This window comes from Podarcis melisellensis (genome assembly GCF_964234715.1).
Source record: "Podarcis melisellensis genome assembly, chromosome: 1".
Taxonomy (NCBI): domain Eukaryota; kingdom Metazoa; phylum Chordata; class Lepidosauria; order Squamata; family Lacertidae; genus Podarcis; species Podarcis melisellensis.
The window spans coordinates 62,137,951-62,156,934 of NC_138528.1; the positions used below are offsets into that span (position 1 = coordinate 62,137,951).

The 18,984-nt window shown below is 43.8% G+C and overlaps 1 protein-coding gene across 3 annotated transcripts in view; it reads right to left on the reverse strand.

Moving 5' to 3' along the window:
- Positions 1–18,984, reverse strand: part of KIF18A (kinesin family member 18A) — a 44,265-nt gene that overhangs the window by 13,334 nt on the left and 11,947 nt on the right. For all 3 annotated transcript variants that reach the window (XR_014161909.1, XM_081882818.1, XM_081882817.1), the window contains exons 8-13: positions 18,778–18,852; positions 18,026–18,123; positions 14,140–14,302; positions 11,827–11,991; positions 10,242–10,363; positions 8,571–8,809 (exon numbers count right to left, since the gene is read on the reverse strand). Coding sequence is in view for 2 of the 3 variants with exons in the window: in XM_081882818.1 (XP_081738944.1) it covers positions 8,571–8,809; positions 10,242–10,363; positions 11,827–11,991; positions 14,140–14,302; positions 18,026–18,123; positions 18,778–18,852 (862 nt within the window). In the remaining variant the exon portion in view is untranslated. The remainder of the gene's footprint in view (positions 1–8,570; positions 8,810–10,241; positions 10,364–11,826; positions 11,992–14,139; positions 14,303–18,025; positions 18,124–18,777; positions 18,853–18,984) is intronic.

Here is an 18,984-nt window from a genome sequence, read left to right on the forward strand (position 1 = left end):
TTTATCCTGCCCTTAAAAGTGGCCGGCATGGGCAATGGTCACGGATAATGGGATTTGTAGTTCAGCAATGTTTGGAGCGCCACAGGCTGCCCAACCCTGGTTTACTGCTATGAGGACAAGCTTAGGTGTGCCTTGAACCCTTCTCTTCCAGTGAAGTCATGAAGAGGAGATGATCAGAGGTTGATGATCCTGGCTTCTTTGGACAAACCATAGTTAAAGCTCACCACTGCAAACCCCCTCCCCTACTTTCAACAAACTATGGTGTGCTGAAAATGGAGGCAAATGCTTGCAGCCATGCTGGAAAAGTGAGCCCGCATATATCTAGCCAGTCCCATAAATGAAGATAAATTGGATACAATACTTAAGGATTAATTTAGGATGCAAAATCGACCACATCCCCCCCCAACTTATTACCATATGTGTTATGGGGAAAGCAAATACACCTTATATTAAAGCTGCGTTCCTTTGCACAGTTACCTAGAAGTAAGCCCTATGGCAAGCAGTGCAACTTACTTCTGAGTAAACTTTCACAGGTTTGAGCTGCACCTGCCAAAATATATTCTTGCCATGCTTTAGAATCGACATGAAAAACAGGAGTTGAACATGAAGGTATTCAAATGAATGATTTCTCTCCCTTTCAATTAAGAATTTTTAGACAGCCTTGGCTATGCCATGTCATGCCTCCAGAAATCTCTGCCGATAAAGGAACTCATTTATCAAGAAGTGAGTATACAAAGACAAGACTTAGCATGGTATCAAGTAATGTGAAAAGCGTGAGGGAAGTATTTAGCAAACATGAGTCACAGTCCACAAAAGTCGAGTTCATGTCAAAAAGACATTGATGAATGGGACAAGTTCTAATTGGGTTTGGGACAAAATAACGGGTTGGGATTTTTTTATTCTTCCAGAACTCATGTTAAATACATGCATGAGAAGGTATTTCTGGAATGTGTGCTAAATTAAGTCTGCTCGCTTGTTCGGCTAAAGTGAAATCAAATATTAATGTATTCATTTCAATAAACATTTCTGGGCTTCCAGTGATTGATCCAATTACTCTACTAATCATAAATTTTGATTCTTTCAACAGCTTTCTGACTCATGGAATTCCGAGTTGCAAATGTTGCCTAGTGAATGAATTTTAGCTATTTAATATTCATGTGACCCCAACACGTTATTATGCCAAGCAATTTAAAGATATTCTGGAAGCAATAAATGCAATGTGGGTGTGTGGGAGCTACCAGAACCCCAGCTTGCATCCAAAAGAATGGCAACATTAGTGTGATGCTATTACTTAAGATGGCAGTTGTAACAGGGCAGCTTGGATGGGAAGAAGCTCTCCAGTACGTATTGAAGCTTACAGGTGGGAGAATGAATGAGGATGCAATCCTGCATCTCAAGTCAATGTTTTGACTAACATAAGAATTCACCACAATTAGCTCTTCCCAGTAATAAATTGGCTTTGCTTCTGGTCACAGGAGGAAGTAATGGGCACTTCCCCCTGCATTTAAAAATGGTCCCCACCCCCCTCTCTACTAATGCACAGCTACGCTTAAAGAAATGGGATATCTGAAACAAAGCCAGAAATACTGGCAAGTGCCTGGCTGTGAATGGAGCTCGCGTTCACATCTCACACACAGAGAGAACATGGATCACGCCATCAATCAAAATCCTACTGCGCAAGCCTTAAGAATGCTACTCTTAACTTAGAGCTTGTGTTTTTACTTGACTGGTATAATAATTTATGTTGCACTTCAATGGCAGGAGTTAAAATATCACAGCTGCCTATGATTTTGCAGTCTGCTATAAACTGCAGCTAAAAGGTAAGCCCCGCACTCTTTTTTTGAGGCAACAGTGTATTTGAAATTAAAGTTGTTTCAAGAGCAAAGGATGATGTTGTTATTCTGCTGCCAAGTCTCATTTCTTACTCTCATCCAAGTGCTACTGAAAGCATATAATAACAAGGCTTTGAAGTTGCCAAGCGAGGTAGAAAAGCCAAGAGTGATGGGTTCAATCAAACAGCAACCCCACCCTACTCTACCAGGAGAGAGAAATCTCTAACCAACCTTACAAGTTTTTGGAAGTGCGCTACCAAGTTAAGTTCTGGAACTGAAAACTGCCCAGAGATCTTTGTCATTAAAGTTTACTATGAGCAGCCTATCACCAAAGTACGTCTGTCTGTCTGTTTATAGCAAACACGGGGGCACTGTACTTTGGGCATACACATCCCAAGAACTGAGTTTTGCAAAATATGGAGATTTTTTTTTTAACCAGAAGAACCCTTAAACTGATTCCTTCACCTTTTATAGCCCTCTTCACCAATACAGTGAGAAAACAGTTAGAAATATGGAGGGAAATGAATGGGATTTACTGCTAAAGCTCATCACCCTCAGCTTACTCTCATGTAAAATTTTTGAAATCTTGCTGACTTCTTTGTCTTTGGTCAATGCTGATTAAGATTGCCTTGTCCCTTGATTGCTTTCTATGCCAACTTTACATTGCTAGTTCTCACAATGCCCCACTCCTTTAAAGCACAACCGCTGCCTTTGCTCTTTTTCTGCTCCTGTCTTTAACTACCCTGACTAGAATATCAGAGAATCAACTTTGCTCTAACTTCTGATACCAGCTGACTCTTCTTTGTGTTTCTCACAGTCCATTTATAAAGCCCTGCCTACTCTTTCCCCAAGTTAAAATACTGTACTATACTATATTTCCATCATATGCAAACCAGAAATGTTGAGGTGTGACCAGAAACAAAGGACTGGTTTAGACTGAACAAATGTCTAAGCCTGTTCGTTATCTTTTTTTATGCATTACTAGTGTGCTGAACAGATGCAAAACACCAATACAGTGGTACCTTGGGTTACAGACGCTTCAGGTTACAGACTCCACTAACCCAAATAGTACCTCGGGTTAAGAATTTTGCTTCAGGATGAGAACAGAAATCGCGCGGCAGTGGCACAGCGGCAGCAGGGGGCCTCATTAGCTAAAGTGGTACCTCAGGTTAAGAACAGACTTCCAGAATGAATTAAGTTCTTTAAGCCGAGGTACCACTGTAAATATTATAAATATGCAGAGACGTAAGCTATCATCCACTGATAATTCACAGTAGATGGCATTATTGGTACTAGACAACATAGCTGGCATTGATGGGCATTGCTACACTTAACATCTAAAGGAAGACATTTAAGGAAAAAGAATTTCCAAACTACACTTTCCTAGTAATCAATCCACATTTAAGGGCGAAACAGTAAACTACATATGCTAGCAAGCTGGGCTCACACACCCCTTCCTGTTTAATTCCCGAGATGCCCATTATTTTATTAAAATTATACTGCATACATACTTCAGCGTAAATGAAACATTATGATGACCAATTTATCCAAATATAGAGAATTTTGGAAAACCCTCTGAAATATTCCCACAGGAACATATATGTCTCTAAATTCAAAAATGGATTGGAATCCAAGAGTCTGGTGCCCCCAAAATGGAACAGCTTTACTGTTATGTTGACAAGTAAAGCCCATGCAATTATGCTGCAAGTAAAATATGGATTTTTAAATAAGGAATAATGACCACTGTGTAACAGGTGGCCAATGTTTTTTCAGCCTCTGTGCAAAACCCCATTTCCTGCCTAACATCTTGAATAGATTGCGCACCAAAATAAATAAATAAATAAATAAATAAATAAATAAAACCAATGAACCAAAAATGGTGCAATGGGATCTGTATGAATTGTCGTTTAAAAATTTCCTAACTAAAGATAAGTCAGGGCTTCCCATGACTTTTCTAAGGAATAATTTCTGCTGCTGGTGTTTTTTGTGTGTTGGATCCTTAAACAAAACATAGAAATGTTCCATCCTAACTTATAAGTACCATTTTGTTTATCCAAGTTTAGATGGTAAGAGCTCTAGAAGACTTATAAAATATCCAGTGTTTCACGAAGTCTTGTTCTTAAGCATAGCTCTCCATATCATATTTTGTTTCTGAAAATATTAGCATTTTGTTTAGGAGGGTTGGTTTCCTTTCTGCCTTGAAGGAACCTTTCCCACATCAATCTAACTGTTGAAGAGCACGTGTATTGTAGGTTGGACTACATACTCACATGGTGTAGTGACAAGATCTATTGGGCCTCATCATTTCCTACGGAAGCTGAGGGTGCATTCAGACTAGGGAAGATCAGGAATGGAAGCCTTTCAGTGAAGTTTGCCAATACTGATCCTCTAATTGTAGAAGAAATACCCAGGGTCACCTTGGACTCTCTAAAACCATAGGCTTGGGAAGACCAACAGCAATTCTCCCCCTTGTGTTTGCGCATAAATCAAATTATTTTCACTAGCGAGCTTGCAACTTTCCCCGCAATTCCTATCTGCATCGCTGCTTGCTCTGAAATGTCTCCAGGGAAGGGAGCGCCCAGGATGCAGATGTTGTAGAGGTACAGTAAATGCAGAAAATTACCGCATTAAGGAGGAGTCAGTGCAAACATTAGCGCTCACATTTCCAACAGAAAGCCACAGACAGGAAACAATGTTTGCTAAACCGATTGAAAGGTGCCTCACTTCATTTTATGACCAATAATACTGTTCATGGCATAAATTGGCCGGAACGTACAAATGCCCAGACTATCTACCGATAAGGATACTTGCACAAGATGACTGCACTGCACTAGGAAAAGCAGCACAAAGCTAACAAACGTCTTTAATCTGTCAAATCACCCTTATTTGTCAGGTGTACAGTGGGTATTTTCCTTATCTTAACAAAACAGCCCGCCTCCCAAATGAAACATCACAAGCGCTGTGGAGGAATTCAAAAAGGTTACAAAACAGGAAGGAAAAGGTCTTGCTGTACACAGGTATCTTTAAATAATTATCTGGATCAAGGCTTATATCAACATTTTCTACTTTCTTCGGTGAACTGGAGAAAAGCTACATGCAGACTCATTTCAATGCCCACCCTAGAACTGATATTTTCGCAAGGCTGTAACTGCTACATTAGAAAGAGTTGAGTGATATAGGCAGATATTCCTGAGGGGATGAAGCACACCATTTCCAAGAAAGGGCTTCTTTTGCTATCTTACACTTTAGCTGCTACACTAAAGTTAGGTTTAGTCACATTTGGCTGGATTCAGAATTCAGGCGAGCAGAACTTGTAATAATTATTGGCAGGTCTTTTGTCTGTAAGTTGTCTTGAGTCTCAACAGAGTGAAAGGTGGGGTATATATAAATATAAAATCTTCATAATAACCATTGTCCTATATTGAAAGATTTTTGGCAGAAGGTAACTGAAACCATCAACAGAACTGTATAGAACAACCTTACATTTACAGAGCAAAATATCCTCTTGAATTATTATATAACCAGCACATGGAACCTTACAAAAAGACAATGTGAGTGGACTCTCTGTGCCCTTACCACAAAAAGACTGATCCTGATGAACTGGAAAAATAAAAATGCGGCACCCTTCTACGATTGGATTGAAGACTTATACAAACTCGCAACCTATGAACAACTTGCATATAAACACAGACTTGCCATGGACAAATTCAATGATATTTGGAATCCACTCTTACAAATACAGTGGTACCCCGCAAGACGAACGCCTCGCGAGACGAAAAACTCGCAAAACGAAAGGTTTTTTCGTTTTCGAGTTGCCTCGCAAGACGAATTTCCCTATGGGCTTGCTTCGCAAAACGAAGCTTGCCCCGGGGACAGCGGGTCTTCTCTTTTGAAGCAAGCGGCTGCGGGGAGATCGCGTCTCTCCGCAGCCGCTTGCTTCAAAAGAGATCCCGGACCTCTTTTGAAGCAAGCGGCTGCGGGGAGATCGCGTCTCTCCGCAGCCGCTTGCTTCAAAAGAGATCCCGGACCTCTTTTGAAGCAAGCGGCTGCGGGGAGATCGCGTCTCTCCGCAGCCGCTTGCTTCAAAAGAGATCCCGGACCTCTTTTGAAGCAAGCGGCTGCGGGGAGATCGCGTCTCTCCGCAGCCGCTTGCTTCAAAAGAGATCCCGGACCTCTTTTGAAGCAAGCGGCTGCGGGGAGATCGCGTCTCTTCGCAGCCGCTTGCTTCAAAAGAGATCCCGGACCTCTTTTGAAGCAAGCGGCTGCGGGGAGATCGCGTCTCTTCGCAGCCGCTTGCTTCAAAAGAGATCCCGGACCTCTTTTGAAGCAAGCGGCTGCGGGGAGATCGCGTCTCTTCGCAGCCGCTTGCTTCAAAAGAGATCCCGGACCTCTTTTGAAGCAAGCGGCTGCGGGGAGATCGCGTCTCTTCGCAGCCGCTTGCTTCAAAAGAGATCCCGGACCTCTTTTGAAGCAAGCGGCTGCGGGGAGATCGCTTCTCTCCGCAGCCGCTTGCTTCAAAAGAGATCCCGGACCTCTTTTGAAGCAAGCGGCTGCGGGGAGATCGCGTCTCTGAGGAGATTTCACCCCTCCCATACCCAAGAATCTCCTGACCATCTCCTGAGGTCTTTGCTGACTCTACAGAGAGGAGGAGCAATGAACTGCTCTCTACTTAATTAGTCATGTGAGTGAATCTCAATGTGTGTGAGAGAGAGTCAGTCAGTGAGCCGGAGAGAGAGTGCAAGAGATATTATTTAGAGATATTTAGAGACTCTGCAGGCACTCAGAGTGTAGCATTGATTTATGCCGAATCTGTAGCTCTGTATATAGTTTTGTATGATAGCTGTAGTAATAGAATAAAGAAAGAAGGTATTTTACAGAGCTGCTCTCCGAGTGGTTTATACTCTGCAAGACTCTGCAAAACGCTGCTGCGCAACGACTGCATTACAGAGAAAGTAAATCCGGTGCTCTCAGCTCCAAGCTGTGAGTCCGCAGCACTGTCACCTGTTCCTGTGTCAAAGGAGGACTCTGGCAGTGCTACCCAGCTCGCCTAGCCCAGTCGGGGCTGTAGTGCATGAGTCCAGTTGGTACACTGGCTCAAGGGCGATGCTGACATCGGTTATGGGCCCAGTCGGAGCTGTAGTGCATGAGTCCAGTTGGTACACTGGCTCAAGGGCGATGCTGACAGTCTCTCCGCAGCCGCTTGCTTCAAAAGAGATCCGGACCTCTTTTGAAGCAAGCGGCTGCGGGGAGATCGCGTCTCTCCGCAGCCGCTTGCTTCAAAAGAGATCCCGGACACCTGCCCCAGCCGCTGGGCTTCGTAGCGCTGCTGCGAAGCCGGGCGGGGGGGGGGGGGGGCGGGAACACCTGCCCCAGCCACCCCGCTTCGGAACGCTGCTCCGAAGCGGGGTGGGGGGGCGGGAACACCTGCCCCAGCCGCCGGGCTTCGTAGCGCTGCTGCGAAGCCGGGCGGGGGGGCGGGAACACCTGCCCCAGCCGCCGGGCTTCGTAGCGCTGCTGCGAAGCCGGGCGGGGGGGCGGGAACACCTGCCCCAGCCGCCGGGCTTCGTAGCGCTGCTGCGAAGCCGGGCGGGAACACCTGCCCCAGCCACCCCGCTTCGGAACGCTGCTCCGAAGCGGGGTGGGGGGGCGGGAACACCTGCCCCAGCCGCCGGGCTTCGTAGCGCTGCTGCGAAGCCGGGCGGGGGGGCGGGAACACCTGCCCCAGCCGCCGGGCTTCGTAGCGCTGCTGCGAAGCCGGGCGGGGGGGCGGGAACACCTGCCCCAGCCACCCCGCTTCGGAACGCTGCTCCGAAGCGGGGTGGGGGGGCGGGAACACCTGCCCCAGCCGCCGGGCTTCGTAGCGCTGCTGCGAAGCCGGGCGGGGGGCGGGAACACCTGCCCCAGCCACCCCGCTTCGGAACGCTGCTCCGAAGCGGGGGGGGGGCGGGAACACCTGCCCCAGCCACCCCGCTTCGGAACGCTGCTCCGAAGCGGGGGGGGGGGGCGGGAACACCTGCCCCAGCCGCCGGGCTTCGTAGCGCTGCTGCGAAGCCCGCGCCCCCCAGCCTTCAGAAGAGGTCCGGGGACAGACTGTCCCCGGACCTGGTCTGAAGGCGGTTTCCCTAGGAACGCATTAATTGATTTTCAATGCATTCCTATGGGAAACCGTGCATCGCAAGACGAAAAAACCGCAAGACGAAGAGACTTGCGGAACGAATTAATTTCGTCTTGCGAGGCACCACTGTACCATAAACTGTAATAGGTTAAGATTTGGTGAAGTACAATAATAACCTTGTAAAATATACAGTTTTGGGTCCCCCCCTTTGTTTTCCCTTCTGCACAGGCTCTGTTTCTCTTTTTGGTTTGCGTTCACCATGTCTGGTATACATATAGTTAGGTACGTTTTGAACTTTCAATAAAAAGATCACCATCACCATCATTCTGTCTGCAAGGCACTCGTGCTAGAGAAAGTGGGTGGAGAGGCTGCTCTCCAGACCCCTCAAAAGTTGTTCTGGACAGTTCAGTGACCCTCCAAGGACTGGGAGCTGCAGGGGGTGAAGCTCACCTTCCCAGTCCCTTTCTCCAGCAGCTGCCTCTGCTGGAATTCCAGTCTTTCAGTACAAGGAAGGGGCATTCTGGATCTAACTCACTGTAAATCTACCTTCAAATTTGACCTTTTTCTCCTTAGGGAAGGTGCAACACCTTAAAAAATAGAAAAAGAGACAATTGTCTACTTACGGCAAGGAGTATTCTGGTAACTCACAAGTTGTGGAAAGGCCATGATAGCAGACATCACTGGTGAATCATTTTGTTTTGGTTCTTTTTCAGTCATCTGGTCAGCCCAGACAACGGCTTTCTCTCTGTGAATCAGCTGCTCAAAAGCCTTGAAGTCATCCTCAACAGCACTGTTTGCTAACCCTGCTGTTTTCAAAGCTTCGTACTGCTTTCTTATAACAGAAAGCAAAGCACTTAGTATTCTGTTAAAAAATGAAAGTTTCATGGTAAATAAGCAACAAACATCTCAGAGATAGCACTGCATGCTGCTTTCATGTAAATTGTATTTAAGGAACATTATATATATGCAGACATTCTACTTAGAAAGTATACACAAGCTTTTAAACACCAGTTGCACAGTGAGAGAAGACTATTGTCAGCAAGTCCTGTTTGAATTTTAACACTCTGACCATATTCCCATTAACCTAGTGTTTATATTTGTAGAGTTTCTTTCTGGGGTTAAATGTTGCAGAGTGCCTTCACAATTCTAGATTTGATTTTATGGTCATTAATCCTTAGGTGCCAACCTACATTTTCAACAGGATTCCTATACCCTAAAATATTTGAGTTGATCCTTCTGCATTCTGGATTAATTGCAGTTTCAGAATGCGGCTGCCGATACCATGTAACACCGGTCCTGAAAGACCTACATTGGCTTGCAATTGGCTTTCCGAGCACAATTTAAAGTGTTGGTGCTAGCCCTTAAAGCAAAAAAGAGATCTTGGTATAGGTCATCAACCAGGTCCCTCAAACCAGATAGGTAGTCAGACTAGAAATTTATCATCTCACTGTTAGGCACCAAAGAACTCATTCATCGGTATCTATTCTATAGGCTTCTCTAAGGGGAAAATTCCCAGGAAGGGAAACGCTATTAAGATCAGCTGTTTTAAAAGAGGGGTTATAGGAGTTCCAAAGGGAGCCAGTAATCTGGCTTCTATATTTTAGACCTGAAGTATCAGAGTTGTCTTCAAGGACAGTCCCAAGCCCTTGGCCAAGTCATTGTTTGGTGAGGGGGTGGAGGTGAAAACCCCCCATTCCCCCATTTATAATCAGCTGAAGAGAAGGGCTGGGCTGGGTACCTGTGGTGCATGAGATACCCACGACTGACATGTGCCCCTGAATCACTGGCCAAGAGTGAATTTGGCCTTCAGGCCAGAAAAAAAGGTTAGCTACCCACAGAATGGAACTAGGCACATTCTCCTGCCTACATCTTCCACACTGCAGGACTGCCCTATTCCTGGTTCCAGAGGCAAGACAAGAGGCAAAGCTATGAAGTCACAGCAGTCTGCCTATAGACTACAATGGATGCCAAAATGGCACCCTCATGCTCTGGATTTGATTTGCTGCACGCCTTCCAAAGAGATTGGCCACCACCGAGCTTAAAAGGTCAAAGTGTTCCTACTAAGATATTCTGAAAGAAATAGAGAGCAATCTGTTCAGCTTTTTGGAATAGGACAGAAAAAGAAACGTTGTCGTTGTCACTTTCAGACCTCTTGTTCAAAAGCAGTCCAACAAAAGTTTAATCAAATGTACCACAATTTTCGTGTAAAATTAGCCTCTTTGTAGCCTCCACATACGTCAAAAGCTTTAAGTAGGGAAGCTGTTCAAAATATGGCATTTCAAACGTCGACTTACTTTTCTGTCTGTTTATATTGCTGTTCTTGGAGGGATGCAAGAGTCCTCATGTATTCAGCCTGAGTTCTCAAATCCTTCACTTCCAACTTCAAATGGAAGTACTGCAGATCTCGGTTGAGCTCCTGGAAAAGGGAGCCATGTTGAAGCCAAGCTCATAGGCAGCCAACCCAGTAATGACAGGAATGCTACTACTTTGAAAAACAACAGTCCTACTTCTAGAGTGGAAGTCTTGCCAAGTGATGGGGAATAGGTCAAGAGGGTGGCATCCAATTGTGGCAACAGCCATTCCGTTAACTAACTGTTGGCTTGGGCCAAGGGAAATTTTGTGCAATTTTTTGCCTACCATACACTGATTGGTACTATCATGCTACTTCCCCTTGCGTTAACAATAGCTAACAATGCTTCTTGAATTAACGTTATACCTGTATATATTGAATCTCACTCAGAGCTGATAGCCGTCAATACAAATCAACCAAGGTACTTCAAGTTAAAACCAAACCGGAATGACCTAGGAGACCTCTTATTGAAGCCCCTTAAGTCTGGGACTGCTTGGGAAGCAAAGTATCAAACCCTGCCTGCATGCTGGTGCTTTGAAAGCTTCCAGGCTGGAGGAGGAGGGTACAGGAAACCCCCCCCCCAAAAAAAAACACCACACACAACTGAGGTAAAGTCCTTAAAAATGACCAGTACCATATCTAGTACTAAACTTCAGTGACAGTGGGGGCATACTTGCATTCATCAAGCATGGCTCTCATCCTTGCAACTCCCAGTTATTATCACATTTTTACATGCTAATAACTTCCATTTTCAGCAGTGGCTAAGATATTATTTCAGCGGCAGAGGTTGCGGGAAGAATGCAGCAGACACCAGGTCAATTTTGTTTAGAGGCTTGTTTGAAAAATGGAAGGCAGGTGCTTTGTTCGCTTCCGTGGTTTTCTTCTTTTCTTTCATATGAAGACAGTATCTACTCTTACGCTACATGAACGGCAAGAAACTACAATAGTCTATTGTAGATACACTACTATTCAGGGAAGTACAGCAATTTGTTTGAGACTTTTTTAAAAAAGGGGGGGAGGAATCGATCTATTTTCATTGAAAGCAGTGAAAAAACATGCACATTTAGAAGAGAAAATTGCAACAGAAAATATCTGTCTTCTACCACATTACAAAGCAGCTATCTGCAAATGGTTACAGTTAGCAAGCACTATTTTTAAGTAACCAAGGAAGGACACATGAAGCAAGATGGGAAGTGATTTGGCCTGAAGGGTCAGCTCAAAACCAATTCCCTGCTCACCCTCACTGACCCATCATCTTCCTTCAGTTCTGCCTTTCCAAGCAAATTCCTGGTCTGGAGTGTGGAAAGTCCACTATATATATATATATGATAGAGTCCATATATATATGATAGATAGCCCTTTGCTTACTGCTAGAGTGGAATAAAGAACAATCCCTCTCACTTGAACATCCAAAATATTTCCCAGGAGCCAAAGGGAACACAAGAACAGTACTACTGGATTAAGCCTGTGACCCATCTAAGTCCAGCATCCTGTTCTCACAGTGGCCAACGAGAGGCAAAGGAGCTTACCTGAGGAATATGGCCATCTTGACCTAGGAGGCGCATTTCGTTTTCGACCCGGTGCAACCAATTAGTGTTGTCCTCTAAGCGTTTAGTCTCTTCCGCTTCCCTCTGCTCTATTTGCAAGCGCCGGGTTTTAAGTAACGCAAGCCGGTGGTCGTGCTTGTCAGTCGCCTGTAACAAAACAAACCTAAGTTTCAAACTAAAGGACAGACCTGGATACTATGGCGAACTACATACTACCAAAGCAACAGCCCAGCATCTCATGATGCAATATTATTCAGTTTCCTCAACTGTGCTGGAGTTCACAGGCTGTTGTCGTCAGCGAAGCCCAGTGTCATGCCATCTGTTTTAATTTTTGTGTGGTTTTAATTGTATTATATTTGTTGTAAACCGCTTGTGAAAGCGTGGCATGCAAATGTTTTTATCAAAAAATAAATACACACATATTTTTTTAAAAACTTAAGATTTTACCAGAGGGAAAGCTGACTGCTGTTGCAAGCCGTTCCCTCTCTGTATCAGCTAGTTCACCCCACACTCTCCCAAATCATAAGTAACAGAGTTGGTCCAAATAATTCATTTAGGGTTTTTTTGCCTGAACCCAAAAGGAGTGGGGTGGGTGCTTGAATGTTCTGCATGTGAACCCAATATTTTCCCCAGTGTGATTTCTGAAGAATGCGGCCTCCAAATGCTCTTTGAACTCCCGAATTTAAGACATGGTTTTGACTATTAAGAGCAAGAAAGAAAAAGAAAAGAAAAAGAAAAAGCTGCCAGTATATGTACCCTGCATTTCAGTGTTTAAAATATTTCCTGCTTCGTTCAACAGAAGAAATTTATATCACCTTCCATTTCAGACAGCTATCACTATGCTCAATTGAAAGCAGATGTCTGAGAAAACCTAACACACAAAATTATTTTGCAACAGAACTTCAAAGATTGTCACTTACGGTTAACTGCTATGTGAGGGAAGTTTTATACATTTAAGTATTAGCCACTTGAGCCACATTATATGGGAGAGGCAATATATGAACAATGTATGATTAAAAAATCAGAAGTAAAAAGCCTATCCGTAAAATGCAGAGCCAGCAGTACAAAGTTCCTTCTTACACCACACAGAATAAAAACTGGCGGCTCAGGCTCAAGCCCTCTTTCCTGTCGTTCTTAAAGAAATGTCACAAAATGGAGTAACAGCTGAGGTGGTTCAGTTTGTGTCTTGGTGGAAAGCAAAGTAAGAGTAGAGAAAAAACGCTATGATCAGCAAACCTCGAGGGGCAGAAAAAGTAATGCTTGGGAGATCCACTGAGAGGAAAGTGCACCCAAAAAGTAAACTAAGAGCCAGCAGATTTGAGCAGCAAGATGGCCAAAGGAATGGGGAAAAAGAGTTGACAAGAGAAGCGGGGACCAAGGAAGAAGTATGCAGACAAGTCAGAGGACATATAAAAGATATTTAACAACACAGTGTGAGGTAGAACTCCTATTACGTACTCAGGAGCATAACCTGAGTACTACAAAACTGGTAAGAACCAGTTAAGGAGGAACGTAACAGGTGAATGTTTAACTAACTCCATACAAGGCGCAAGAAGCGTTCTAATAGATACAGTGAAAGTGGGTTGAACAAGTTGTATTTCAAGGACTGTGGTTGGATGAAGAGATGGTGAGGGGCTGGGGTGGCAGAAGGTGATTCAGTTAGAGGAGAAGCAGCTAAGATGATGTACACCTCGCCTATTTATAAAGCTCTGGTAGACTCTTTGAACTTTGTTCGATAATGCTTTACTAAATCAAGTCAGACCGATTAAGAATTTGGTATGAGCCTCTGCACTTGAATCCCCAAGGGAAATTTCCTGGACAGGTGGTGGGACGGGGGGAACCTGGACAGGAGGACAAGGTGAATTCTAATTAGAAACCACGTTAAGAGGATTCACACAAGCCCACATACACCAAAAGCACATGAAAAGATGGTGTCAGCTAGTGCTGCTAATATGTGTGCTGGGGGCTGAATGCTTTGTAGTCATGTGAAGTAGCTCCACGTTCCTCTAAATGAATGTGCATAGTGCTGCTTCAAATGACTGCTGGCACATGTATTGCCAGTGGGGAAGGTGGAGGTTAGCCAGTGCAACCTTGCAACACTCTCGTGCATGCTTTCAATAGGAGAGGGTTCAGGTGAACCCCCCAAAGATCTAACCCTTGTAATTCGTTTCAAGAAGCCCTGGATAACTGCAGTAAGGAGACACACAGGATCAGAGCCACGTTCTTTTCATTAGCCTAACAGCTTGGCATAAGCATGGCAGAAAGGACAGCAGAACTGTCATACTAATAGCTTACCCTCTCCATTCTCTCCGGACCGCACATCATTTCAATTTGTTCATGGCAATTTTTTTGATAATGGGTTTTCAGGATGTTTTCTTTGTGGCGCAGTTCCAGCTTCAGAAACTCTTGCCTGATTTCCTCTCGATTTGCGAACACGCACTTCAAAATTTCTCTAAACCTGCCCCAAACATTTATATAGAAAAAGGACCAAGTTACACAAAACACAGCTTTGTGGCAGGGCGTTACTCCGTAGTAAATAGCAGTTTCAATTAAAAAAATTGGTACTTCAATTCTTTCAAAGTACTTCAGATGGTTATTTGTTTATAAAATGATTATGATGATAATTATTTATTAAATTTATACAGTGCTTTACCATAAAAATACCAAAGCGGTTTACAGAATAAAACCACAAAACATAAAACCATAGAATAAAAACATTAAAAAGTTTTTTTTAAAAAAAAATATTGCTGGTCTACAGCTGCCATCATCCCTGACCATGGACCATGCTGGCTGAGGCAGATGGAAGTCCAGTAATATTTGCAGCAACCTACTGAGTATATAAGGGGCAAGACGGTGTCTCAAATAACCTGTTCTTTCCTGCCATTTAAACATTTAGTGCAACATGGTGGCATATTGATCAAAAAGCCACATTTCCATAACCATAACCCAACAGGACAGAACGGCATTATAATCAGGGAAACTAATAAAATAATCCCCAAATCTGAATGAAACCCCCATGTTCCCATATTCTCTCATGTAAGTGCATCAAAAGGCTACGTTACTGGATTGACTAGCACAAACCCCTTTGTTTTGGTCTAGGCTTTGCACTGTGGGTTGGCTGTGCTTTTCGTTCAGACATTAATCTCAAGGACAGGAGCCAGGAGATATCTGCTTAAACACTCGCCATGCCTTTACCATCTGAAGCAACAATCAGCTATGCATGCCATTCGACAGCTTAGCCAAGGAGCTCAGATGGGACCACCTCTCTTTATTTGCTACCAAGTTTGATACAGTAAAAAAAGGATGTGGGTGGCGCTGTGGGTTAAACCACAGAGCCTAGGGCTTGCTGATCAGAAGGTCAGCGGTTCAAATCCCCACGACGGGGTGAGCTCCTGTTGCTCAGTCCCAGCTCCTGCCAACCTAGCAGTTTGAAAACACGTCAAAGGGCAAGGAGATAAATAGGTACCGCTCCGGCGGGAAGGTAAATGGTGTTTCCGTGCGCTGCTCTGGTTTGCCAGAAGTGGCTTAGTCATGCTGGCCACATGACCCAGAAGCTGTATGCTGGCTCCCTCGGCCAATAAAGCGAGATGAACGCCGCAACCCCAGTGTTGTCTATGAATGGTCAGGGGTCCCTTTACCTTTAGATACAGTACGTTTTCAAGTGGCTTACTAAGCGGTACCTGGTCAAAAAGGAGCGCCAGTGTGCAGAAAACTGACTTTAGCGCATGTGAAAAAAAGGAATAGGCAAAAGGGGAAATGCTGTATTGACAAAGCAATGCTAGAGATTTTCTGGAAAGCTGTCTCCTGAAACATTGGTCATCAGCTGGTGGGCAGGTAGGTGGATTGAGCCTGCAGTAGCACCATAGTTTTCTTGGAGGTTCCCCCCCCCCCCAAGAATAATAGAATTGTAGAGTTGGAAGAGACCCCTGTGATAGCTGCTGCTCTAAAGGATCTAAAATGGCTCTGTCTCCAAGCATAAAAATGTTTTATCTTATAAATTCAGGTTGTCAATACAGCTGTAAATTATTAGAACTTAGATTACAGGTGTGCCTTTTTTGACAGCTTTTAGTAGCTTAAAAACTTCTTAATTGGAGCATTAAAATGCGGGTTACCATGGGAAAGTTCGACTGTAAAAATCTGTAATGTAACAAACGGTGATTAGCACCTATGATCCTTCCCTGGGGATATTTGTCTATATATGGAGTTATAGCAGCTTTAGTTTATGCCAGAGATTTAAAAGAGTAAAATTGCTTAATGTGTTTCTTATACAGAAAAAGGTCATTAAAAAGTTTTCTCGCTATATACACAGTTCTGCAAAACATAATTTTCCAGATTATTTTTAACCAAGTAGGCAGCGATTCTCTCTTAACAGAAGATTCTTTTTTTAAACACACCCCAGTAATAGTATTTTTGAATTCCTGTTTTTGAAATAAATGGTATTTTGAACGAAAACGGAGCTGCCGATTATTTGCTCTTAACACAAGATCTAGGGGCTCAAATTCTCGTGATTATCTTGATGTTACATGGAATATATTCCCACATTCTCAGTGGCTAGTGCTTGCTTCCCAGTTCCTGGAATCCTAATTTTGCCAGATTGGATAAGGACCCACTGTCTCAAACATGCACAAGTTACACAGCTGCACTTTTAACCCTTCCACTGCCCCTGTCAGTATTAGGTTATTTCACAGCTCAGCGTTAGAACTTCAAAAGAGAGATTTTACTGGGCATAATTTTTCTCCTTATGCCTAACTGAATTTCTAGAGCTTAGACAGAAAATATAGCTGTAAACAGCAGTTATATTTATTTATTGAAAACATTTATATTGCCCATTTTACTAAGAGAGCCCAAGACAGCTAAAACAATATAAAAAAGTTATAATACAAATGCTTAAAAAATACAAAAAGGGAAATGGTAAAAATAGCAGAGTAAAAACGAAAGTATCCATGGAAAACCATTTCCAGCACAAAATTTAACAAATTTTGCCCCAGCTTAAAAACACACTTGAAGAGCCTTTCTAAAAAAGGAAATTCAACAGCATGGCAAATAAAAGAAACCAGTAACAAGGAGGTAAGGTGAATGTTTCTTGAAAGGGAGTTCCAGAGCTTGGGTGCAGCAACTAAGAAGGTCCTATCCTTGGTTCTGACTAAACATAATTCTGGGGAGTACAGTCCTGACATGGGTTGTGGGTTCAAGCATCAAGTTTGGAAAATTATTCCTGCATTGCAGAGGGTTGGACTAGATGACCCTTGTGGTCATTTCCAACTCCACAATTCTCCAGTGCCATGATGTAACTATGACACGTGCTACAACGGCCAGATCTTCATTCTCCAGGAACAAGTGCACCAACTTAAGCTGGGCAAAGGCATATCTGGCTACATCTGGCACCTGAGCATTCAAGGTTAAGGACAGGTACCCTTAAAACTAGGAACCTGCATTTTCAGGTGTTGAATCCTTATCCCAGGATAACATTAAAGGCAATACAGTGATGCCTCGCAAGACGAAAATAATCCGTTCCGCGAGTCTCTTCGTCTAGCGGTTTTTTGTCTTGCGAAGCAACCCTATTAGCGGCTTAGCGCTATTAGCGGCTTAGCGGCTATTAAAGGCTTAGTGGCCAAAAGGCTATTAGCGGCTTAGAAAAAGGGGGGGGGGAGCAAAAAAAAATCACAAGACGTTTTCGTCTTGCGAAGCAAGCCCATAGGGAAATTTGTCTTGCGAAGCGCATCGAAAAACGGAAAACCCTTTCGTCTAGCGGGTTTTTCGTCTTGCGAGGCATTCGCCTTGCAGGGCACCACTGTACCATCAAGAAAAGAACAATGGCTGTTTTATAGGCACAATAAGATAATGAAATGTTCCCTCCTTTGTGCATGGGAGTGGACCATATATGGAAGTTTGCTTATTGACCAGGTGTTAAACTCGACTTCCCTATAGATCCCCAGGAGCTTTTACATTAAATTTTGGCAAGGGAGGCCACTGGATAACAATATGAAAGTATGGATGAGCCTCTCTGTTGTAAGGAGTGACCAGGTGCATTATGGTACATTGGCTGACCGGGTACCATTGACCAACTAAGGCTGACAAGAGAGAAGGTATTGAAGTATTTTGTCATCTTATACACACAAGTAGTTGTGGATCATGTCATAACTTTGTACAAGACAACACAATAAGTAAGCATTTTTTTTACCTTGAAATTTCCACCTGTTGTTGATCTGTGGCATGTCTGTCAGGAGAAGATGTTTTTTCCAACTCAAGGACTCGTAGTTTCTCTTTCAGCATTATGATCTGAAACAGGATAGTGTATTTTGAAAGAAAGGGGTGCATGTGCAGTTTGTATCTCATTTTTAGTATTCCATGAGTTTCTTTAAACAGCTTTTTCAAAACCAATTTTTAAAGCCATACTAATGATCTACATTACACCTAATATGACACAGAAACACCAGGTTTTCTGGAAATCTGGGGTATCTGAATGCACAACAATTAATGCCTTCTTTTAATTATGCTGTTATCTTTTATGTGTAACTAAAGCAACATCGGGACGTGGGTGGCACTGTGGGTAAAACCTCAGCGCCTAGGACTTGCCGATCGCATGGTCGGCAGTTCGAATCCCCGCGGCGGGGTGAGCTCCCGTCGTTCGGTCCCAGCGCCTGCCAACCTAGCAGTTTGAAAGCACCACCGGGTGCAAGTAGATAAATAGGGACCGCTTTATAGCGGGAAGGTAAACAGCGTTTCCGTTTGCTGTGCTGGTGCTGGCTCACCAGATGCCGCTTCGTCACGCTGGCCACGTGACCCGGAAGTGTCTCTGGACAGCGCTGGCTCCCGGCCTCTAGAGTGAGATGAGCGCACAACCCTAAAGTCTGTCAAGACTGGCCCGTACGGGCAGGGGTACCTTTACCTTTACCTTTAAAGCAACATTAACTATTCTAGTAACTGACATACCTCTTTCTTTTGTTCTTCACAAATCTTAACGTATTGACTTATATGGCTATCCAAGCTTACGACATTGCTCTTCAGCTGTGAAGAGAAGACACAGTTCAGCTTCATAAACATCAGAAGATAGTATATTCTTCCTTTGCGAAGGAAAACATACTATGTGATCATCATATCAAGCAACACAAACAACAGTCACAAAACCCCCGGATTAAA